Raw genomic sequence first — 25,754 nt, forward strand, 5'->3', positions numbered from 1 at the left:
ATATTCCATTGGTGCGGAGCATGTACACGAAGGGAACAGGAGATGGCAGTGTGGTAATAGCACAGAGTTTCACCCACAAACTACACAATCAATCCACTCTATAATATATTCTGTGATGCGCTTTGAGCTGTCCCAACGACGTGATAAGGCGCTATATTAAATGCAAAGATTAGTATGACTACTTTCTCATTTATTATGACTACTTTCTCATTTATGTTAATGTCAGGTTCAAACATATGGCATCCTAGCAATTAACTAGCCAAGTCATATTTTTTGTTTGATTGTTGCTCAATAAAATCTTATTAACTAAAACTTTAAACTTTTTTTGTCTATATGCCATGATTTGATTCGACACAGCGATTTGTTGGAGGTATATTTTACATATCACTTCTCCATGAGAGAAGAAAAACTTTCATCTCAAGTTTCACATCAGGTTTGATGACTGTGTAGTTATATCTGTATTTAACGTGTGTATTGTATTTATATCCTCCAGTTCTGCAATTGCTGACAAGTTCAAAAATATCTCACGGCAGGAGGGGCGGAGTGAGGGTTGTTGCCCTGGGCAGAATGTTGAGTTCGCAAACCAGGCTGACATCCAATGTAAAGATTATAAGAACACAGTGCACGAACACCGATAGCTACAAATTAATCAAGTCCTTGACAATTTTGATTTTCCAAGAGGCTTGCCAACCAACAAAAGTGAATAAAAAGTTATAATCCTTCTCTTTGATCTCTGACCCAGATACCTAATTCAATGGAATTGTTTCTGAAGTCTGAATCAGATTTTTATCCCAAATGAGTAACTGACCTCGGGCAGTATTTATTTACAAAAGATAAATGATTGCTGAAACAGGTTACTAGGAATGATGATTCAGACCAAGTTATTGGAATAATTTAATAATGTGGATTCCCGTAGCTCATTAGTTAGAGCATTCGCCTCACAAGGGAGAGAAACCTGGGTTTGATTCCCAGCAGGGTGAAATGTTGGCCAAATTTCCTTAATAATAATAATAATAATAATAATAATAATAATAATAATAATAATAATAATAATAATCCTTGCATTTGATATAGCGCTTTTCACGTCGGGAGGACGTCCCAAAGCGCTTCACAGAACACACTGTAAAGTGAATTGACTGTATATTTGTGGGCGAACGCGGCAGCCAATTGCGCACAGCAATGTCCCACAAACAGTCATGGATTGAAAATGACCAATTTATTATTGTTTTTTTTTTGGAGGCATTATTATTAGGCTCTGTGTGGAGTAAGGAAACTTGCCCAAGGTTTCGCCCTCTGCCTGGAATTGAACTCAGGTCTCTCGCTTGCAAAGCGAGTGCTCTAACCACTGAGCTACAGGACTCCATACACCTCTGTTTATCTAGCAATAAGTAGGAACCCGCTTGTTTGTCAATTGGCAGATCGCTTTTCCAGGGGTAAAAATTCCTTCCTAAAAAATTGACAACTGTGTGTGGACACTGCTGTGCGTAATTAGCTGCCACGTTTCGCCCGCAAAATATACAGTTAATTCACTTTACAGTATATTCTGTGAAGTGTTTTGAGAGTCTCAAAGGCATGATTTGCAGCTTGTGGAGGGGTGAGGCAGTGGTGGAGCCAGGCAATGTTGCGGAGGTGGAGGAGGCAAAGCGGTTCATGGCACAAGTGTGGGGGAGAAAGGACAGTCGAAGGTCAAACAACATGCCAAGGTTCTGGACTGGCTTAGTAAGGTGGAGTGTGCAACCATGGATGGTGATGCTGTCAGTGCCTGAGGTGTGGGGCACTGACGGAGCCAATCAGCAGAGCCTCGGTCTTGTTGACGTTCAACTGAAGAAAATTAGCTCTCATCCAGGACTTGATGTCTGACAGACATTCTGTCAGGACAGCAGTGGCCCTGGAGTCAAGGGTGGAGGCAGAGAGGTAGAGTTGGTATAATTCGCATACATTTGGAAGTTGACCCCATATCTGCGGATGATGTCACCAAGAAGGAGCATATAGATATTGAAGAGGAGGGAACCAAGGATAAAGCTCTGAACCTTGCACAAGAGGGTGCGGGGGCTAGAGGAGAAGCCGTTTGTGGAGATGAAGTGGAGACTGTGTGAGAGGTAGGATCTGAACCATTCAAGACAGAACCATGAAGGTTGAGGTGAGAGGCTAGATGGTGGAGGAGGATAGAGTGTACCAAAGGCAGCAGAGAGGTCAAGGAGGATGAGGAGACAGAAACAAATACGAGGAAACAATGGACAGAATGGCACGTGTCACTGTGACCAAAGCTGTTTCTGTGCTATGCAGGAGAGGAAGGAGCAAAGCTGGGTAGCAACGACACGTTCAACGTTTTTGGAAAGGAAACAGAGGTTAGAGATGAGGTGGTAATTTGAGAACAGGGTTGGGTCCAAGGAGTAAAAGAGGAAATGCAAACTTTTGTTTAAAAAACATTTCACTAAACAAGAGGAACCAACTTGTTGGGCTGACCTTTTTTTATTGTATGCTTTCTGATGCTCATAAAAGGAATACATTTAAATGAAAATATAATTTTCATTTTTTTAACTTTTTAAATTTTTTTTACATTTCCTTTTTTACTGCCTTTACCATTTGTTGAAAAGTCTCAGGATAAATAAGTACATCATTTTTTATGGGCATAAATTATTGAATGGGATCAGGGCTTGTATCTCTGTATCTGGCTCAGCACAAACAATATAGCACCTTATCACGTCATTGAGACGTCTCAAAGCGCTTCACAGAATATACTATAAAGTGAATTTACTGTATATTTTGTGGGTGAAACGAGCCCGCCAATTACGCACAGCAGTGTCCAACAGTCATGGATTGAGTGGCCAAATTATTTTATTTTTCTTGTTTGAAGGGATTATCACCCTCGGAAAAGCTATCCACCAATCGACTAACAACCGGGTTCCTACTTACTGCTAAGTAAACAGGCATGTGCAGTCAGGAAGTTTGCCTAAGGTCGAACCCAGGTGCCAAGACAAGTAAATATCATTGTCCCCACTGTGGAAAAAGCAGATGCCGAGGCACAGTTAAGCTATTTGAATAAAATGGAAACAGTGTAACCTTGGTGTTGCTTTCTAAAATAATAAACAAACACACTGTTTGACATAAATGAATTTCCATGGTGTCTTGACCAACAATTCCCCAAATAAAATTGGTTATTGGTTTCAAGGCTGTTTGTGGTATATTGCTGTGTGCAATTGTGCTGGCACAGTCGCCTACAAATACACAGTCACTCTATTTCACAGTAAATCCTGTAAACCACTTTTGGACATCCTTCCAACATGAAAGGCGCTTTACAAAATGTAAGGATTATTATTTGTTTAAAATAATAATCCATGCATTTGATATAATGCCTCGTCATCGAAACGTCTTAAGGCGCTTCACAGGATATACTGTAAAATGGATTGATTTTGTGTTTTGTGGGCAAATCGCGGTGGCCAGTCGCACACAGCAGTGTGTCCACAAACAGCCAGGGAAAGAGTGGTCAATTTTATCTGGGGAATTATTGGCCAGAACACCAAGGGAAACTCCTTTCTCTTTTTAAATAGTGCCATGGGATCTTTAACGTCTTTAAGACCGAGGCTCTACTGATGGGCTCCTGTCAGTGCCTCCATAACTCAGATGCTGATAGCATCACCATCCATGATTGCACACTCCACCTTACTAAACCATTCTGGAGCTTTGGCATCTTGTTTGACGCTCAACTATCCTTTCTACCCCACATCAACGCCATGACCCGCTCTGATTTTCCCCACCTTCACAACATCACCCGGCTCCAACACTGTCTCACACCGAAGGCCACCGAAACACTCCAAATGCATTCATAAAATCCAGGCTTGACTATGCATACTTCCTGCTTGTCGGCCTCCCCAACTCCTCCCTCTATCGACTGTAGATTATCAAAAACTCTGCAGCCAGTGACGTTCCCCACACCAAGCTCCGTGATCTTATCATTACCATCCCCACCCGACTCTACTGGCTTCTCATCACACAGATGATACAATTCAAGATCCTGGTCCTCACCTTCAAAGCCCTCCATGGCCTTGCACCCGCCCCCACCTCTGTAATATCCTAACCCTCTACCAACCTGCCCGTTCCCCCTCACTCAGCGGGCTCCAGCCTGCTTCACGTGCCCCGCCTCGCCCACCCCACCATTGGCGGGTGAGCTTTCAGCAACTCTGCCCCCATGATCTGGAACTCCTTCCTGCAATCCTTCTGCCTCGCCCCTCCCTTGCCTCCTTCAAGACCCGTCTCAAGACCCTCCTCATCGACCGTGTCTTTGATCACGCTCCTTCACCCCCTGCCCTCCACCCTCCCCGTTCCCGATCCCCAGCTCAGGTCCGGAACACTGACTGTCCAGCGCCTTCTGATGTCTTCCTAAATTTTGTTGTTGTTGTTGCAAGCCGAAGCCTCATTGGGTACAGAGGTAAAGCTGGACAAGCAGCGGAAAGTTTGCCAGGCATTATTCACTATGGTTGCATGGCTTTAAGTGTTTCGCCCACAAAATATATAGTTAATTCACTTTACAGTGTATCCTGTGAAGTGCTTTGAGATGTTCCGAAGATGTGATAAGGAGCTAAATCAAATGCAAGGATTATTATACGTGATTTCTTCACCATACACCAATACGTACACTGGAATTCCCAAATCTTGCCAACTGGTGCCTAATCTTTCGAGGATAAGGTCAGCAAGTCTTGGCCTTCCGGGGAGAGTGTGCAATTTGTACCTGATGAAAAGGAATTTCTATCCATGCATAAAATTCTCTGTAGTTTACTTTTGGTACTCTTAAGGAGGTGTCAGACACCAGGCTGACCAAACCAAACACAGCAAGACAGGTTGCTGGAGGTTTAGGATTAGCTATTCCCATCCAGAATGGCATCACTGAAAAGCCTTCTGTTCATTGTAAAATAAATGTTGTTGAATGACCGCGAATCTACACCAGCAATGTTATACAAACAACAGATAAAATTTAAACTGAAGAAGAAGAAAAAAGAAAGAGAAACGAGAAAACAGCACCTTGAAGGACGAATAAAATGGAACACAGCTCACGATACGAACACTGAGTTAGTGCTACACACTTGTAATGGAAATTGATTGAACCTGATCATAAATTCACGTTTAAGGATTTTTCTAAACGGGATTTTTCCTGGTTTGTTTTAGTTTTTTAATATTATTAATAATAATCCTTGCATTTGATGCAGTGCCTCATCACATCATTGAGATGTCTCAAAGTGCCTCACACGATTTACTGCAAAGTCCCTTAGGCTTTTTCTAAAAAAATTCAGGTGATGAGAAAGAAAAATGAAAAGCTTCCCAGGTTTCTTTGCAAAATGGGTGTCTAAAACCCAACAAATGCTTTGTGGTAACCAACAAATAGGAATCAGACTAAAACTGGCAAAGGGCCAGAGAACTACCTATATAGAGAGGTGTGCTTCTGAATCCACCCTAACTGGCTTTGCTACATTGTAAAGAAAGGAGCTCCAGAACCTGTCAATTTCCTGGTGAGTGATTCAGATTTCTCAAGTGGATTTTAAAAGAAATAGGTGTAATTATTGTATGTGCAGAGATTGAAGTATTTTAACGTCTGAGCTCAAGTGACATTGAGAGAGGGATTTAAGTCAAAAATGCACTGGGAGGTGTGAGGAGAGCCTGAAGAGTCACTGGCTGTAGAGTTTGATCGGAGCCACAATGCACAACGTATCATGCTCTGCAGTCCTAGTTATTGATATTGGATCTCAAAAGTGGATTTTGATGGAAAGCAGGGACAGAGTGGAGGAAGTTTTTCTGTCATGTTTGATCTATACTATATCTGCTGTAATCCAGTTGTGGAGCCAGCTGTAAGTTCAGTCCCTGAGCTACTTTTCTGACCAGAGCTTTTGTCACTGCTGGAGTTTGGTTTTAAACTGTTAACATTTTCACCCTCACAAGCTGTCCTCTGCAGTAACTGACTTACTGGAGGTGCAGGCTGTGGCTTATTTTCAGAATTAATGTTCAAAACTAATTTCTTTGTCCACGCTTCGTAATTACAAACATGCAACCCATATCCTCTTCTGCATCAGGCGCCACTTACCCAGTTTATCCCCACCATCGCCAGGATCCACTAGTTGCCAGTACCCTAAAGCAGGGCATTTTTTAAGGAATTTTCACTAGTGTGGAACTGAATTCAAAGGGGCACTTTTATCCCACACCCAGAAACATTAAACGCAGATGAAGTAATGCTTCTTCATATATTAGTTTCAAACCTTAGAATGACTAAAATAATATGAAAGCAGGAATCTAATAAGTAATAATCATACAATATCTTTAATTATCAAATAAGATTCTGTAGAATTTGCCTAAAATTCTGTAAAAAAACTGCCTAAGTGGTGACCGCTTGACAACTGCCGAAGAAATCGCTGTTACCTTTATTATTATTATGGAAGGGCAATTTACTGGTGGGGAATCTTGAAACTATTGTTGGGGATCCTAGGATCTGGTGGGAATTTTCTCCACCACCTTATATGTTAAAAAAATGCCCTGTCCCAGGGTGACTGAATTTAAGATCTTCATCTTGATTTTCAAACGCCTTCAAGATCTTATCTCAGCAGTGCCCCAGTGCACACTTGGGAATCTCCAAGCCTCAGCTCTTAACACCCTGAGCCTAATACTCTCCAGAATTAAGTAAACTAGTTGCAGCCCTCTGGGGAGAGAACATGTGTTCCATTCCATAAACAGAGATTCCCATGTGTAGGTTGGATCCATAGAATTCTCAGTCTGGTTTGGATACCCTTAAGCATGGTGTTGAGTTTCCACATGTGTCAGGCACCCGTCTGACCAAACAAAATCGTATCCCAACTGACCTCTCTATCTCCTCCTATCCTATTTTCCAGCCCGAATCCTTCATTCCTCAGATTTTGGTCATTACTCATTGCACCCATTCTCCCTTGCCTTAAGACATGGTTCCCTGCTCTGGAATTTTTTCTCAATATCTCTCTGCTTTGCCCCTTTCTCTGAAGCATAGTGAGAGATTTTCATGTGTCAAAAGCAATGTCAGGGGGTCATAGACACATTAGTTGATTGGGCAGAGAGATGGTGGATAAAATTGAATGCAGATAAAAGTGAGGTTATACTTTTTGAGAGAAAGAATAGGGAGATCAGGTATCTGTTAAATGGTAACACTTAAAAAAAATTCTTTACATTTGTCTTTGTTAGAATACATTAGAATACATTAGAATATACAGCACAGAAACAGGCCATTTGGCCCAACTGATCCATGCCGGTGTTTATGCTCCACATGAGCTTCCTCCTGCCCTTCCTCAACTAAGCCTTCAAGCATAACCTTCTATTCCTTTCTCCCTCATGTACCTATCTAGCTTCCCCTTAAATACATCTACGCTATTTGCCTCAACGGCTCCTTGTGGTAGCATGTTCCACATTCCCTCTGTGTGAAGAAATTTCTTCTAACTTCCCTATTTGATCTATTTGTGACTATTTTATATTGATGGCCCCTGGTTTTAGTCTCCCCCACAAGTGGAAACATCTTCCCTATGTCTACCCTATCAAAACCTTTCATTATTTTAAAGACCTCTATCAGGTCATCCCTCACCCTCCTCTTTTCAAGAGAAAAGTCCAAGTACGTTCAGCCTTTTCTGATAGGTATAACCTCTCAGTTCTGGGATCATCCTTGTGAATCTCCTGTGCACCCTCTCCAGTGCCTCCACATCCCTTGTATAACGTGGGGACCAGAACTGCACACAATATTCTAAGTGTGGTCTAACCAATGTTCTACAGCAGTTCACCATAACTTCACTGCTTTTTATTTCTATCCCACTAGAAACGAACTCCAATGCCTGGTTTGCTTTTATTATGGCCTTATTAACCTGCGTTGCCACATTTAGTGAATTGTGCATGTGTACCCCTAGATCCCTTTGCTCCTCAACCCCATTTAGGTCTTTATTTTCCAGGACATATGTGACTTCCTTATTCCTTCTACCAAAATGTACCACCTCACACTTTTCTACATTTAAATGTATTTGCCATTTAAATGCCCATTCAGCAAGTTTATTAATGTCTTGCTGTAATTTGTTGCAGTCCTCCTCTGTAATAACACCAATTTGGTGGCATCTGCAAATTTTGTACTGCTGATTCCCGAGTCCAAATCATTAATGTATATTGTGAACAACAGTGGTCCCAATATTGATCCTTGTGGAACACCACTGCCCACCCCCTGCCAGTCTGAGTAGCTCTACTTCTGCCGACTTCTCCTCCATTTTCTCCTCCGTCAATCTCTCCCTCCACATCCACTCACCCACCCATGTCTGCGGTCATTCCCTCGACCTGGTGATCACTCGGGGCCTCACCATCTTGGACCTCACCATCATCGACAAAGATATCTCATCACTTCATATCTCTTAACTCTTCAATCCCTCTCCCCACTGCCACCCAACCCACCTCCATCTCCTACCACCCCTGAGAGAAAAATAGTTTCCTTTTGTTCAGTGAAATGTTTTTTCAGGCACCAGTTAGCAAGATTTGGGAATTCCAATGTATGTATTGGTGTACGGTGGAGAAATCACTTATAATAATCCTTGCATTTGATACAGCTCCTTATCAAGTCTTTGGAATGTCTCAAAAATACTTCACAGGATACACTGTAAAGTGAGTTAACTGTATATTTTGTGGTAGAAACACTAAGTCATGCAACAATAGTTAATAATGCCTGGCAAACTTTCTGCTGCTTGTCCAGCATTACCTCTGTACCCAATGAGGCTTTGGCTTCCAACAACAACAGCAAAATTACATTTGTATAGCGCCTTTCATGTCAGGAGGACGTCACAAGGCGCTGGACAGTCAGTGTTTCGGCCTCGCCCGTACCACCATTGGTGGGCGGGCTATCTGTCACTCTGCCCCCACCCTCTGGAACTCCATCCCGCAGTCCCTCCGTCTAACTCCCTCCCTTGCCTCCTTCAAGACCCATTCAAGACCCTCCTCTTCAACTGTGCTTTCAATCACCCTGCTTCCCCCCCTGCTCTCCACCCTCCCCATTCTCGACCCCCAGATGGGGCCCGAAACTCTGTCTGTCCAGCACCTTGGGACGTCCTCCCGACGTGAAAGGTGCTATACAAATGTAATTTTGTTGTTGTTGTTGTAGTTCCTGTTGCATCAGAAGGACATCCCAAAGTACTTTGCAGGATATAATGTAAAGTGTAATTACAGTGTGTGTTTTGTTGGTGAATATGACAGCCAATTTGCACACAAACAGCCACAAAGTGAATGACCAATTTTATTTGGGGAATTGTTGGCTAGGACACCAGGATATCCTCCATTCTATTTTCCAATATTGCTATGAGATCTCTAACATCCACCTGGACAGGCAGATGGATCTTGGAGGGAGGTGTTTGGCGGATGAACACTGGGCTTGAACTCCAGATTGTGTGGGCAGAACAGCTAAAAACCTATATAGTGGGGTTGGCATGAAACTGGCTGGTATTTGCTGAGTGCATGGAGCAGCCAGGCAGTAGAGTTACATACAGAAGGTCACAGAGTTAAGGTGACATGAGGTTGTGAAGAGATTTGAATGCAAGGACGAGAATCTTGTATTTGATTTGCTAGGGGATGGGAAGTGAATAGAGCTGAGCGAGGGTGGAAGTAATGAGTTTTGCAGGGCCCAGTGTGAGAGAGGATACAGCCTGCAGTGTTCTGGATAGTCTGCTGCTGGAGAGCCCAATGATCTGGTCATTAGATGAATCAAGCCTGGAAAGTGTTGATTCACCCCTTCCCTCGCCTCCTTCAGGTCCGCCTCAACACTTTCCTTTTTGACCTCCCCCAGCCCCACCCCCTCGGCTCCCACTCCCAGCTCTAGTGCAAGCGCTGAACTGTCCAGTGCATTGGGACATCGCAATGTGAAATATAAATTTGTTGTAATTGATAAGGGTCTGAGCAGCCCATTGGGGAGGCAGTGCTGGAGGCAGACAATGTTGTACCTACTGTTACATACAGGGGTCACAGAGGTAAGGTGACATGAGGCTCTTACTGTTTGATGCTCGGCTAACACTTGTTCTAGTCAATGAAAAGACACTCCATTCTCAGCAAGAGATTATTTATACCATGCAGGTTGCTTTGTAGAAATCATATTCTAATCTGTTTTACTTTCTATTCTGCTTCTGCAGCTTACTTTCTGTTCCACTTACTGTGTCACTTGTTATCTATATGACCTTCTAGAAGACACTAGATAAGATTATAAGTGGTTATTATCACAAATGAAAGCTCATGGAATCTGAGATAACCTTGTGATGTGGCTTGGTAATTGGTTGGGAAGCAGGAAACGGAGAATAGGGATTAAGGGAACATTCTCTGATTGGGGGGATGTGACAAGTGGTGTTCCCGGGGGTCTGCACTGGAGCCTCAACTTTTTGTGGCAGATGGAGTTTAATGGGAGGATGTGTGAGGTCATTCATTATCAATCCAAAAAAGACAAAACAGAATATTTTCTTTATGGGGAGAAACTGCAGAGGACCAAAGAATTTGGATGTCCTTGTGCACAAATTACTAAAAACAAGCTCGTAGGTACAAAACCTTATCAAAAAGGCTAATGGGATGTTGGCTATCTTAAGGGGCCCGCAATATAAAGAAGAGAAAGATGCTTCAAATATATAGAGCCTTGGTCAGACTCCATCTGGAGTGCTGCGTTCAGTTTGGGGCACCCCAACTCAGGAAGGATATATTGGCTCTGGAGGGGGTGCAGCCCAAATTCACCAGAATGATACCAGGGCTTAAAGGGTTAAATTATGAGGACAGGTTGTATAAACTTGGTCTCTATTCCCTTGAATTTAGAAGGTTGAGGGGTGATCTGATTAAGGTGCTTAAAATAATAAAGGGATTTGATAGGGTAGATACAGAGAAACTATTTCCTCTGATGGGGAATCCAGAACATGGGGGCATAAGTTTAATATTAGAGCTGAGCCATTTAGGAGTGAAATCAGGAGGCAATTTTTCAAGCAAAGGATGGTGGAAATCTGGAACTCTCTCTCCTAAAAGACTGTGGATGTTGGATCTATTCAAATTTTCAAGACTGAGGTGCATAGATATTTGCTAGGTTAGGGTATTAAGCGATACTGGGCAAGGGAGGGCAATTGGAGTTGAGGTACAGACCAGCCATGATCTTATAGAATGGTGGAACAGACTTGAGGAACTGAATGGCCTACTCCTGTTCCTATGTTTCTGCAGCTTTCTGGGACAAAACATTCAACATCTTCACAACCCTCTGTGTGAAGAAATCTGAGGTCAGCTTCCTCAGGTGGAGTCCTGTAGCTCAGTAGTTAGAGCACTCGCTTTGCAAGCGAGAGACCTGAGTTCAATTCCAGGCAGAGGGCGAAACCTTGGGCAAGTTTCCTTACTCCACACAGAGCCTAATAATAATCCCTCCAAAACCCAAAACAATAATAAATTGGTCATTTTCAATCCACGATTGTTTGTGGGACGTTGCTGTGCGCAATTGGCTGCCGTGTTTGCCCACAAATATACAGTCAATTCACTTTACAGTGTGTTCTGTGAAGCGCTTTGGAATGTCCTCCCGACGTGAAAAGCGCTATATCAAATGCAAGGATTATTATTATTATTATTATTATCTCAGTTCTTTCTGACTAGTCATGCATTGAGTGACAAAACTACTTTTTTAAGGGATTATTACCCACGGAAAGGGGTGTGGGGAAAGCAAACTTGCATAGAGTTTGGCTCTTCCTGGGTATCAAAACTGAGTCCTCTCGCTTGCAATACGCTATAGGACTCCACGAGGGTGTTGTCAAGGTTCTGACTTTAAGGTTAATCCCCCTTGGAATGAATCCCTCTAGTCAGCAACTATCCAGCCAAAATAAGGGTCAAATTTGCCATATTCTTTAAGTATTCCTTAAACTAATTCCGGTGTTAATTTAAGAAATACTTATGAATAATTAAAAATTTTCTTCTCTATTTTTTAACACAGTTGAACAGGAAATTCCCCTTTTTCAGATAGCTGGTTGAGCAATCCTGTTACAAACCACTGCAGTTTTACTTCCCAGGCTCTCCTCCCCCGCTAAAAGCTAATTATTTTCCATTGACGTTTGAAGGATGATACTTTGGACTAAGCAAAGCAATAAATGTTGCTAAGCATACACTGAGCGGATCCTGTTCTACAGTAACCAGGAGAGACACAACATAGGCAACATTGTAGCTCCACGATCTTCAAAAGGTAGTGCTCTTTTTACAATCTTCTGGGATTTTATTATATAATAATAATAATCCTTGCATTTGATATAGCGCTTTTCACGTCTTCTCGACGTCTCAAAGCGCTTCCAGATTATGCTGTAAAGTGAATTGACTGTATATTTGCGGGCGAAATTCCATGTCAAGTACATATTCCATGTCATGTACATATAAATATTTGTATTATTTACATACATAGTATGAATATATTTGTTTTATGAATTCTATGTTGTTTGAGCTGGACGAGAGCCAGACAAATGTTGTGAGCATCCATTATCTCAATCAGTCTCATCAAAGCGACATTGTTCAGACTAACTCATGCAAATTTTACGAGCCCTTTGGATGCTTCTTATGAATAATGAAAATGTTATTTCTATATTTTTTAACACGATTGAAAAGGAATTTCCTCATTTCAGATTACTTGTTGAGCAATCCTATTACGAAACATTGCAATTTTACAACCCAGACTCTCCTCCCCTGCTAAAAGATAATTGTTTTTCCATTGATGTTCAACGGTTGATTCTTTGACAAAAGGCCATCAGCCACTCTGCCCCCACACTCTGGAACTCCATTCTGCACTTTTCCCCTTCCCTTGCCTCCTTCTCTTCGACCGTGTTTTTGATCTCCCTCCTTCCCCCCTCTGCCTTCCACCCTCCCCATCCCGACCCCAGCTCGGGTCCGAAACACTGACTGTCCAGTGCCTTGGGAAGTCCTCCCGACGTGAAAGGCACTATACAAATGTAATTTTACTGTTGTTGTGGTTGTTGTTCCTGACGAACAGAAATGAGGAACAATATTAGAGATCCTCACCCTTGTATTTAAGTCCCTGCACTCTTCTGCACCCCCCTACCTCTCTGCTCTGCTCTCTCCTCAAAACAGTACCAGTTGCCTCCGTTCCTCCGGGTCTGGCCTCCTCCTCATTCCCTGAGTCCTCCGCTCCACCCTCGGCAGCCGTGCCTTCAGCCACTATGCCCTGAGGGTCTGGAACTGCCTTCCTCGCTCTTTTCGTCTCGCTCCCTCCCTTCCCATTTTCAGGTCTTTGCTGAAGACCTTTCTTTTCGACTGCGCCTTTGGTCACTTTACTCCCCCTCCCCTTGGCTCGGCCCCAGGATCCGTTACTGTAAAGCGCTCTGAGACGCCGTCAGGCGTGGAGGGCGCTATATAAATCTAAGTTGTTGTTGTAGAGAAAAAAGTTCCTACACTTTTCAGTCAGGAGTTTGTGAAAAACAGGCAGCCACATTCTTGCTAAGTATAAAATAATCGACCTTTTGCTCAAACTTCCACCTTGTCTTAGCATTTGAGACTGTTTTGTCTTAATATTTACGATTCAGTCAATTTGGAAGCTGGTTCTGTTTAAGAACTGTGGAAAACCAGCTGCCAAATGAAATTAGGAATTCACCACAATACTGCAGAGGAGTTGCACAGGGGGCTCCTGCACTCGGCTATCTCAGGCCTGCTGCCCGTCCTCCATGTCATCATTGTGGAGTCAGTCCCGTAGCGTAGTAGATAATGCGTTCACCTCGTAAGCAAGAGGATCCGGTGTTAGAGTGTTTGCAACCACTCAAAACAGGTTTGGATTCAGTAATACCAATAGGTCAGAGTATCAGGATGTTTTAATCAAAACAAACTTTATTTATTCGTACATGTGTAAAAGAGCGCCACGACTATCTTAAAAAAACAGAGCAATACTATCAAGCTGATTTTGCAACACTTTGTCTTTACAGCTAGCAAACTTTAGTTGCAGATTCAGCACTTTGTTCTTTACAGCAAGCAAATTTTAGTTCTTCAAATGATCAAGCCTTGCGTTTTCTCGCTTTCAGTCTTCTTTGTCCAAGCTTTCAATCCTCATTGTTTCTCTGCAACCACTCCTCGATGCTCTGGAGTTAACTAACTTGGCTTTATAATACTGTGATGGATACTATACCAAGCCTCTGATCAGATCATCCCCTGAGGTCACCATGCGAACATGCTCGTCTCATGGAACAAGTCTCATGATCACATGACAGTCTCATGGCATGTCTGACTGATAAGGTTGTTTTTAAACATCCTTGTAGCACACATTGAGTTAAATTAAGGCAAGGGTCAACCCAAATACTGTGTGGGCAGCTGTGTTAATGGTTTGTGGCCTTGAGTCAGAACACAAAGATCTGGTCAGGGCCCTTTCTGCTCATCTACTTCTTCAATGCGCTGCTTGTTCTTTTAAGTCAGCCATTTTACAGCACCTCATAAGCGTTTCTTTTATGCCATTTTAACCAACTTATAACACCGGGTTCAATTCACAGGCAGGGAGAAACCTTAGGCAAGTATCCTTACTCCACATGCCTGTTTACCTAGCAGTAAGTCGGAACCTGGTTGTTAGACCACTGGTGTATCACTTTCTGAGGATAATAATCCCTCAAAAAACAAATTTCGTCACTCAATCTACGACTGTTTGTGCAATCGGATGCCGCATTTCTCCTGCAAAATACAGTCAATCCACTTTAGTGAAGCACTTTGAGATGTTTCAACGATGTAATAAGGCGTTATCAAATGCAAGGATTATTAATATTATTAGTGGCTCCAGTCACTATGCCCTTAACCTTTGGAACTTCCTCCCTCTTCCCCTCTGTCTCATCCCTTCTCTATCAGTCTTTAAATTCCATCTTAAAATCTACCTCTTTGACTGTGCCTATGGTGACCACTCCCTTCTCCTTGTCCCTTACGAGGCGTCTAACCTGGCCACTGGAAAGTACTTTGAGATGTTATCCTACGTGAAGAGGCTGATGCTTCAACTATATAGAGCCTTGATCAGACTCCATCTGGAGTGCTGCGTTCAGTTTTGGGCACCGCAACTCAAAAGGATATATTGGCTCTGGAGGGGGTGCAGCGCAGATTCACCAGAATGATACCAGGGCTAAAAGGGCTAAGTTATGAAGACACTTTGCATAAACTTGGTCTCTATTCCCTTGAATTTAGAAGGTTGAGGTGTGATCTGATTGAGGTTTAAAATAATAAAGGAATTCAATAGAGTAGATAAAGTTTGTTCCTGATCTTACCTTGGCTCCTCTCTCCTTTACTAGCATGTTAAGATACAGTCTATCATTCAATGTGCATGTTAAGATACAGTCTATCATTTAACTGAGTCAGACTGGCTCAGTTGGTAGCACTCTTGCCTCTGAGTCAGAAGGTTGTGGGTTTAAGCAAACAACAACAACTTGCATTTATATAGTGCCCTTCACACCGGGTAGCAACCCAGAGCGCGTCACAGTGGCGGAGTCTAACCCCGAGCCGGGGTGATAGGGAGGGGGGAGGTGACCGTAAGCACGATCAAAAAGCCCCATAGTGAGCTCACAGACTAGATTCACAAGACAGCCTAAATGTATCTATCCTATCTGTTTACTCACATAAAGGCCAATTTGGTCCAGTCCTTTAAGGTTTAACCGTATGTTAATGTAGGTTTTTGCCATTGTTGAATGTTATATTTCCACTTCCTAGCTCCAAACTGTTGCTGACCAAAAAAACACACATAGGCTTACATATTCATTTTTTAGGTGGTAAACGAATGTTGAATATTTATGCATGGCAATGTCCTAGAAACAGCCACGTAGCAAATGTATTTGTACAATACGTTATGTGCTCTCTCCATATTACAGCCAGTAATGCTCTCCATTGTTTCTAGGTTGGTGTTGAAGTGGCTGTGAAACAAAAGGAAGGATAAAGATGAATCAATACCCTCCAGGTCAGGTAGTAGTCATCCAGCAGCCAGGGTTTACCTCAAATGCCCTGACTGAATGGAACACATCCATGATGAGTTGCTGTGATGATGTGGGAATATGTAAGTAGAACTTGCAAGGCTGTATTCAGCAATTCTTGATGCTTGCTTTCCTGATGGTTAAAGTTTAAGCAAGGTTATTTTAAAAAAATTATTATTAATCCTGTCAAATCATGGAATGAAATTGCATTATCACATCAAAGCATCTCAAAGTGAGTCATGACTGACAACTGTAGAAACTCTTTTTTTGGAGGCAAACCAGGAAAAAAGTGAAAGGAAGTGAAAGAAGAGAAAGGATAATATCTCATTCTTTTATTTTATCTCTTCCATCAAATAGCACTTCTCTCTGCATTGTGCAGCGGTGTGCACATATCCCTTTTCGCCATCATGAAATCTTCATTGTATTACATCTAATACATTTATCTTATTTATGATGGGTTTAAATGTTGTTAGAAACGTAATCTATATACTGTTATAGTAATAAAAGCCTGTAATAGATTTTACAAAAGAGAATCACTCAAATACCATTTAGATAGATTTCTTTTAGAAAATAATATTTTGGGATACAGTATATGAGTAATTTGAGACGTAAAAAGGAAGTTCACATTTTCTTTTGAACTCTCTATTTCCAGGTCTCTGTGGTCTCTTCTGTACGGTCTGTTTGGGCTGTCAGGTTGCAGGTGCCATGGGCGAGTGTTGCTGCTGTGGAACCTCAGTAGCTATGAGAACTCTCATCAGAACAAAGTACAACATCCAAGTAAGTTGCCAGATATTACTGTCACATTGAAATCATTTCAGAAGAAAGAGTGTAACCATGTTTCCCAGAATCTGATACAGACCAGGGCAGATTTACCAGCCACTCCATTTGGACAATGCTAGTGTGGAGGGCTGGGTCAGAACTGATCTTTACCATTATAAGCTGTGTACATTTCATAAATACCCTTCAACAGTAAATGTTATTTGCAAAAATCCACCTGTTTGTAAACCAGTCTCTCAAAGTTGGACATTTTATGAAGTACATTCCGCAAACTCAGGTACGGAAGTGAGCTCCCAGCAAGTTTCTTTTGGACTGGAGGGAGATATTAATTGTCTCTCATTTAATAGTTATTTTGAGTAACTGCACCTCAAAATAGACAACTTGTAAAGCATTTAATTATAAAAACCAATACTGTAGATGGGGAGAAGTGAAATCTCGCTCATCTTTGTCTTATTTTATATTCTTTTTCATCCTCATGACATTTTAGAATGGATACAATTAATCTCTTAATGTGTAAGGTCATTTTATCTTAAAATTTAAAACTGATCGAGATACAATCAGACTTTTGAAATTCAGCTTTAACCTGACAGCCAGCTTTGTGCAATTCTTGAAATGAAGTGACTCCGAAATTAAGACCAGGTTAAGATAAAATGATTTTAGTGTGTCAGGATTTGAAACTCAAGAATAAAAATAACAATAAAAAATAAGAAGAACTGGTCAAGACCACCAACCCAGCAGGGTACTTACTGTATTTTTACTGTTTCACAGGGATCCATCTGCAATGACTTTTGCACACATATGTTTTGCCTTCCGTGTTCTATTTGCCAAATGAAAAGAGAGATTAACCATCAACAGCGCAAAGGCCACTGATGGACTTATTAAGGCTGTGCTGCAGCTTCAATGGTAAGTGGAAGAACCTATGTCCTTTTTAAAGACATCTTTACACTTGCATTCAGTGGCTTGTGCCTACTCTACAATCGGTTGATGTGGATGCTGAAGGCATTGCAATTATGAGCACTGAAATCCCTTACATTGGGAGCATGGTTCAACAAAACGAGAGAAAAAGATTGTCATTTTAGTGCCAGGTAGCACTGTGGGCTGTGAACCCAGAAAGAAAAGGCATGTGTCAAGCCCAGCCCCTCTGAGAAAAAGATACATCTATTTTCACTTTTAGTCTTCATGCTCACATATTATTATATGACAATATGATGTTACATGGATATTTATATTATTTTAGCATTTTTGGAAAAGTCAATATGTTACATCCATGTGATAAAACAAAATCTAGATTTGAAAGTTATCAGCGAAACACAGGATTAATTCATCATCAATGATGGCCATTACTTTACAATGCAATGACATTGTTTCATTATTTATATGTTTGACATTCCTCCCATTGTGTATATGAGTAGGCATCACCATTGGCACTGCAGTGCTATCACCTTCTTTGCCAGAGTTTCAGCCACCAAACTATCTGAGCTATATGTAGTTTATTTGCAAAATTATAAACTGTCAGAGGAAGTATACCTACAGCTGCCTCTCTCAGCGAATGCACAGTCCACTCAGTGAGGAACAGAAACTCTGTGGAGCAGTGACAACTGTTATTAACTGAGGAGTGCTCTGGACAGGAGCACCCCGGGACGCTACCCCACATGGGGGCACTATATAAATGCAAATTGTTGTTGTCCTTCTGTTTTGCTGACTTAGTTGATTGGGGGGGTGGAGACTGGACCACTATCCTTAATTATCAGGCTCGGATGGGGGAAATAATCAACCAGGGGGTCCTGCTCAGGAACCCTTACTTAATGACTCCACGTATACACACACATATATGCTTCCAATATGTATGTGTGTATGGGTGTGTGTGTGTATATGTGCATGTATATGTTTGTGTATGGGGGTGTGTGTATGCATGTATGTATGGGTGTGTGTATGTGTGCATGTATATGTGTATGTGTGTGTGTGAATGCATGTGTGTGTATGGGTGTGGGTGTACGAAAGCAACTCATAGAAACTCATTTTTACAATCCTACTTCACATAACAAGAATGGTCACCTGAGCGAGGTTGCTAGAACTTTTTTGGCTGTTTGCAATTAATACTACGAGGTTCATTATCTTCAGGTGTAGAAGTGGGAAAATGTGCAGATATTAGCTGCAACCCATTCCAATGCTCTTGCAGGTACTGCTGGACAGAATGCTTCATTCTGTACATATTGTTTTCACTTATAAAGTCTTTGCTCATTTGCAGGTAAATACTAAATTAATTACATCATGCTAAAATGAAGACTGATGATCAACATTCAAGATTATGGATGTAAACAAATTGAAAATTGTTTTCTGCTACACAAGATCCTGCACTGGATTCTCGTCCTTCAACAGATCATTTTCAAGACCTGTTCCTCATTTTCAAATCACTCTCTCTATTCTACCTCTGCAATCATCTCCAGCCCATGTCCCACCCATCCCAACATATTCCCTCTCCCTTCACTCCACTCAATTCTTTCAGTCCTCATGCACATGTCCTCCAGAACTCTTCAAAACTACTTTGTCTTTTTACTTCTCTCCCTGATTTCACCCCACCCCCAACACTTCTTCTTCAGTCACCTCTAAATCCCTTCCACTTTTTGCTTGGCATCCACTGATCCCATTGTTGTGTTTGAGATGTTACTTCATGTAAAATACATGGTGATAATTTTGATAGTATCAGCTGTTTTAGCATTATCAAGCGTTGCAGGAAGCTATAGCAACAAAGAATACCCTAAAAATGATATTAAAAATCTACCTACTGCAATCTCTCTAAAGTATCCCTAACCAATATTACTGCTAAGGTAACTAAAATAATATAACTTTAGATCCCACTACCTGGAGTCCTTGCTTCATCCAATAATTTTTTGTATACGAGATTGATTACTTTTTATGTGGCTTCCAGTGATTTGTAATCCAATTATCTGTATTCTTCAGTTGAGATTTTAATCCTAACCATTTCCTGATTATTACTGTATTCATTTGTTGTTGAGCTATATTCTGAAATTAAATAAATCACAATTAATCCACCATTTCCGCTTTGTCTCCTCTAATTCTTTCTATGCTCACCCTTGTACAGTCATCTCACTCCCTTTCCATGTCTTTACATTGTGCCTTAAACCTAAGTCTTTAATCACACCTATGGCCACATTTCGCCCACAAATATACAGTCAATTCACTTCACAGTCTATTCTGTGAAGTGCTTTGAGACGTCGAGAAGACTTGAAAAGCGCTATATCAAATGCAAGGATTATTATCCCCTTTCCCCTGATCAGTGTTCAATCTCGCTATTGTAAAGCACTCTGAGATGTTATTCTATGTGTAAAGCACTAAATAATATATATAAATGCAAAGTGTTGTTGTAATGTACAACAGTGAATTAAATCACAAAGACAGTATCCTCTATCTTCCCACTCCATGCGAAAAATGCAGAGGTTTCTCACTGTTTGGAACATTTTAATTATAGTGCATAGAAGTTTTCAGCTCAGAAGAAGGCCATTTGGCCTTCAACTCGGTCTGGTATACCATCATGCCTTTGCCAGCTCTATAAAATTTATTATTCCCATTTCTCTGCCTTTTTTCCATATCCTGTTATAACAACAACAACAAAATTACATTTGTATAGGGCCTTTCACGTCAGGAGGATGTCCCAAGGCGCTACGCACACTCTGGGTTCCCCAAGCCTTAGCTTTTACCAACCTGCGCCTAATACTTTCTGGAAAGAGCTCTGGAACGTTATGCTGCGTGAGGGGCACCATATAAATGCAAGTTGTTGCTGGTGTTGTTGAATTAGGTAAGCAGGAAGAGTATGTCCCTCTAGGGAGAGAGTGCACGTTCCATTCAACTGAACAACTTTGAAAATTCCTTGAGTAGATGGTTTGCATGAAACAGTTTGGTTCGTAAACTCTTAAGCGTGGTTAGGGCTTTCCCCATATGTCAGACATCTGGTTGAGCAATAACACTACCATTGCACTCTTTCAAACTGAGATATTTTAACCACATGCTCTGTCATTGAAAGCAATGTCTGACAGACTTCCTGCTACTTGTCTCACGAGCTTGTCACTGTACCTTTTAGGACTGACTTGAGGATTAACTGGACCCAAGTTAGAAGAATCCTGACTGGTCTTTCCCTTCAGTCCTGTAGCCAAACTGGCTGGTCTGTCATTATCAGTGCCCTGGACCCTCCTGACTCCGGACCTGACCTTCCCAGTCCACAACAGAGAATCAACTCAATTCTAACACTGTGTTGCTTATCATCTCTCTCCTTCTCCAGGAAGATAGTTGACATCTGACAAGCACAGGTTCAAGCCCCTACTAGGTGGATGGCAGGTACCAAGAACTCTCTGCAAGCTTTCTGGTGAGCATGAGACTATTGCCACCATCCTCTTGCCCACAACTTGGACACACATCACTACCCACTGAGAGTTGGCAGTGTGGAGCTTGAGCAGCATCTTCTTAACTCACTGCATACCAATGTAGATAGCAAGCCATGGATATATACAGTATGAGGATATGTTCACAAATCAAGTAATGCCTTTCAGCAGCTGTCATCCGAAGTCTCTGAGTTTCCTCATCAGCTATTTAATGGACAGCTGCCTTCAGTGTGGTGGGAGGATCTTTATACAACTGCTTGTGACATGCCAGTGTTTTAGAGGTCCAGTTTCCAATGCCACGGATCAGGCTTGCGAGTACACATCTCAGAGGGGATCTTATAGATACAACATTTTAAATGGGATTGAAAAAGTAAACTCAGAACAATACTTTCAAAAGACATTAGAACAATAATAATAATAATAGTAATCCTTGCATTTGGTATAGCACCTTATTACGCTGTTGAGACTTTTCACAGCTCTTCACAGAATATATGGTAAAATTATTTGACTGTGAATATTGTGGGTGAAACGCGGCAGACAATTGCACACAGCAGTGTCTCACAAACAGTTGTGGATTCAGTAACCACATTTTTTTTAGGGTTTATTACCACAGGAAGGCGATCACCAATCGACTAACAACTCTCTGTTTACCTGGCAGTTCCTATTACTGCCAGGTAAACAGAGAGGAGTCTGGAGTAAAGAAACTTGCCTAAGGTTTTGCCCTGCACTGGAATCGAACCCAGATCCTCTCTCTTGCAAGGCAAGAGCACTAACCACTACGCTGTGGGACTCCACAAGAAGACAGGTTTAGAGCTGGTAAAGGGTAATTTCAGGACAGACATCAGGACAATTTTCTTTACCTAAAGGGTAATTAATGGCTAGAAACAGATTACTGCGAAGAATGGATGTTGGACTCATTTAAAAATAGTTTGATATTGTGATGGGAAAATGAAATAAAATGAGTCGAAGGGCCTTCTTCATCTGAAGCATAAGCAGAAATTTGAAAGAATAATACTGTATCTTTAAAATCCTATTGTCTGACAAGGTACTTTGTGAGATACATTTTCACTTTAACAAAAGCTTGCTTTGACATGCTGACATTCCATCCCCTCGAGATTGCTTTTGGAAGTTTGTCAAACCAAAGACATACAGGCACTGTGCAAGAAACTTTTGTTCTATAAAAAATATTCCTTGCATTTGATATAGATGCTTTCATGCCAGGAGGACATCACAAAGCATTTCAAAGGATGAATTGTGAAAGAGTATTCCAAAAGAGAAGGGAGTTTCTCCTGCTGTCCTGGCCAACAATTTCCCAACTAAAATAGGTCACTCACTCCATGTGGACATTGCTGTGCACAAACCAGCTGCCGCGATTCATCTGCAAAGTACATAGTGAAACTACTTTTACAGGATATCTTATGAAGTGCTTTGAGACATCTTGATGATGTGATCAGGTGCTATATCACATGCAAGGATTATTATTATTCTCAATTTGTGATTGACATCTTTGTAGGAAGGTAAGAACAGTCTCCTTGGAGCTGAGCTCATTTATAGTATTCTAGGGCACCGTTGATGACAGACTAGCCGGCCTGATTTGTCAGCAGGACTTTTTTATTGGTCAGCCAGGTGTCTGACATATACAGATAACCATTACCGTGCTTAAGGGTGATCTTAAATACATGATCTTAAAAATCACCACAGAGTTTGAATCCACAACTAAGGTCTACCAATTAAACTAAGCTGATAACCAAATAACACTGAAGTCCACAGTTAGACGCCTGCACGCCAGATGAAAATCAATGTGACAGAGTGTCAGGGGGAGAGTGAAGAACTTAAGAGGAAAATAATGTATCAAAATAAAAGTACCAGCAAAATCAGGAAGAGCATTTGAAATGAAGTGTGAATAGATGGTTTATTTGGGGATTGCTTTCACCTTGTGTCTCGAGGTTTGCATATCTTAGTTCAGCAGCTTGTAGCACCCACAAGATGATGAAAGAGATATGCAAAGAAGATATACAACTTAGCTGTTTCCTGGAATCACATTAACACAAATGGTACTTGCTTAGATTTGGTTGTGGCTGAGTTGTTTACGTTTAAGAGTGGGTGGGGGAAATTGGACACAGAACAGCAAGGTGAATGCCTTGGCTGTTTGCAGGCTATTGGAACTAAAAAAAATCAATTTTGCAGGTAGGTTTTCCACTGCTGATTTAAAATCTCCAACCTGGAAGAATTATATTGCTTTTATTGCAAAGAGTTTGAAAATTCATCAACTTGGGCTAACTGTTTTTCTGTTTGATAGCCATATTTTCACATTTAATGGAGATTCTGTAACCTATGAGGGACCCCAGGAGTACTGCTGCAGTCTGACCAGCTAAAACTGCATAGCTTGCCAGTGATATTGTTCTTTGCTTTCAAATCAATTTTTAGGGAGAAACTGTTTCCACTGGCCGATGGCTTAGTCGCCAGGGCACATAGATTTAAGATAATTGGCAAAACAAACAGACAGGAGATGAGGAGAATTTTTTTTACACAGAGAGTTGTTACAGTCTGGAATATACTGCCTGAAAGGATGGAGGAAACAGATTCAATAACAACTTTCAAAAGGGAATTAGATAGGTACTTGAAAAGGAAAAATTTTCAGGGGTATAGGGAAAGAGCGGAGGAGTGGGACTGATTGGGTAGCTCTTCAAAGAGCCAGTACAGGCACAATGTGTTGAATGGCCTCCTTCTGTGCTGTAATATTCTATAATTCTATGATTCTATGGTATCGCTATCTAACAAACTTTCCCACTGATTGAGCTGAGTGGGATGATTCTCTGCATACGGGGGTAGCATCCTAGAGCGCTTGACGGTGGTAGTGTCTGACCCCGAGCCAGGGGGAGAGGGACGGGGGAGGTGACCGTAAGCACGATCAAAAAGGAGTGTCTTTAGACAAACAGGAAACTCTGTCAAGACAACAATATCAATGGTAAGTTATGTGATTTTAGCTGGTACCCCCAACGCACACTCTGGGGTCCCCAAACCTTGGCTCTTGTCATCCTGTGCCTAATACTCTCTTCTCATTACGTAAGCAGATTGAGTCCTTACAGAGAGAGAGTCTGCATTCCATTCTAGACATGGGGATTTCCATGTGTTGGGGTGAATGGAATTATCAGTTTGGTTTGGATACTCTTAAGCATGTTGATGGGATGATGACACCCATCTAACCAAAAAAAAGGTTCAAATGGAGAGTGGACCCATCAGCATCTAAGTTTACTATACATAACGTGTTAACGCAAGCAGAAGCTGTGGTTATCAAACAACTGACAGGAACTTGCTTCTGCAAACTAGTTGCTGATAAATCTAAAATTAAATAATGGAAGTGGAACTAAAACCAATAGGTTTCTGATACACACTCTCATTGTGAATAATACATTAATATAAATCAGGGTAGTCCAATGGGCTGGATTATTTGAGAAAGGTCCATGGGCCACATCCAGCGTGGGCCAGCTGGCGGCCGACGGGCCACATCTGGCCCGGACATTGATTTTATTCAGCCCGAGACCATTTCCAACATTCCAACTTCTGCTCCATCCCTCCCTGATGAACATCCTCCCAGGGCAGCGGCAGGAGCCAGAGGTTGGGAGGAAGCAGCGCAGAGAGAGTGGAAATAATATCGAGCATTACTACAGTGCGTCAGGAAGGCAAGGTAGAGCTATCCAACTAGTCTCTTACCAACCGTGTCCTTAGCAACTTAGTTCTGTGGCTGCAGATAGTGATTACCGCACAGCTGATTGGGAGAGAGAGAGATTGAGAGGTGGGGAAGAGGAACCACGCTGATGTAAATCATAGAATCAGAGAATTTATAGCACAGAAGGAAGCCATTTGGCCCATCGTGCCTATGCTGGCTCTTGGAAAAGAGCTATCCAAATAGTCCCACTCCCCAACTCTTACCGCATAGTCCTGCAAACTTTCCCTTTTCAAGTGCCTATCCAATTCCATTTTGAAAGTTACTATCGAATCTGCTTCCATCACCCTTTTAGGCAGTGTATTCCAGATCGTAACAACTGTCTGGATAAAACAAAATTCTCCTAATTCCTCCTCTAGTCCTTTTGCCAATTATCTTAAATTTGTGTCCTTTGGTTACCAACCCACCTGCCTATCTACTCTTATCAAAACCCTTCATAATTTTGAACATCTCTATTAAATCTCCCCTCAACCTTCTCTGCTCTAAGGAGAATAATTCTGGCCTCTCCTGTCTCTCCACATATTTGAAGTACCTCATGATACCTGATATCATGCTGGTAAATCTCCCTTAGATCCTCTCAAAGCCCCTGACATCTTTAATAATAATAATAATAATAATCCTTGCATTTGATATAGCGCTTTTCACGTCGGGAGGACGTCCCAAAGCGCTTCACAGAACACACTGTAAAGTGAATTGACTGTATATTTGTGGGCGAACGCGGCAGCCATTTGCGCACAGCAATGTCCCACAAACAGTCATGGATTGAAAATGACCAATTTATTATTGTTTTTGGTTTTGGAGGGATTATTATTAGGCGTGTGGAGTAAGGAAACTTGCCCAGGGTTTCGCCCTGCCTGGAATTGAACTCAGGTCTCTCACTTGCAAAGCGAGTGCTCTAAC

At 41.7% G+C, this 25,754-nt stretch overlaps 1 protein-coding gene across 3 annotated transcripts; it reads left to right on the forward strand.

Annotated features, from left to right (window-relative positions):
* The first annotated feature begins 5,431 nt into the window (after positions 1 to 5,431).
* Positions 5,432 to 19,786, forward strand: LOC103175770 (placenta-specific gene 8 protein-like). 3 transcript variants are annotated; one of them, XM_007888948.2, is made up of 6 exons: positions 5,451 to 5,504; positions 12,087 to 12,208; positions 15,881 to 16,036; positions 16,606 to 16,730; positions 17,499 to 17,633; positions 18,979 to 19,786. In XM_007888948.2, the coding sequence occupies exons 3-5, from the start codon at positions 15,922 to 15,924 to the stop codon at positions 17,598 to 17,600; spliced, it is 342 nt and encodes a 113-aa protein (XP_007887139.1). In that variant the 5' UTR covers positions 5,451 to 5,504; positions 12,087 to 12,208; positions 15,881 to 15,921; the 3' UTR covers positions 17,601 to 17,633; positions 18,979 to 19,786.
* Positions 19,787 to 25,754: the final 5,968 nt, after the last annotated feature.

Source organism: Callorhinchus milii, unplaced genomic scaffold (assembly GCF_018977255.1).
Source record: "Callorhinchus milii isolate IMCB2004 unplaced genomic scaffold, IMCB_Cmil_1.0 Scaffold1, whole genome shotgun sequence".
Lineage (NCBI taxonomy): Eukaryota > Metazoa > Chordata > Chondrichthyes > Chimaeriformes > Callorhinchidae > Callorhinchus > Callorhinchus milii.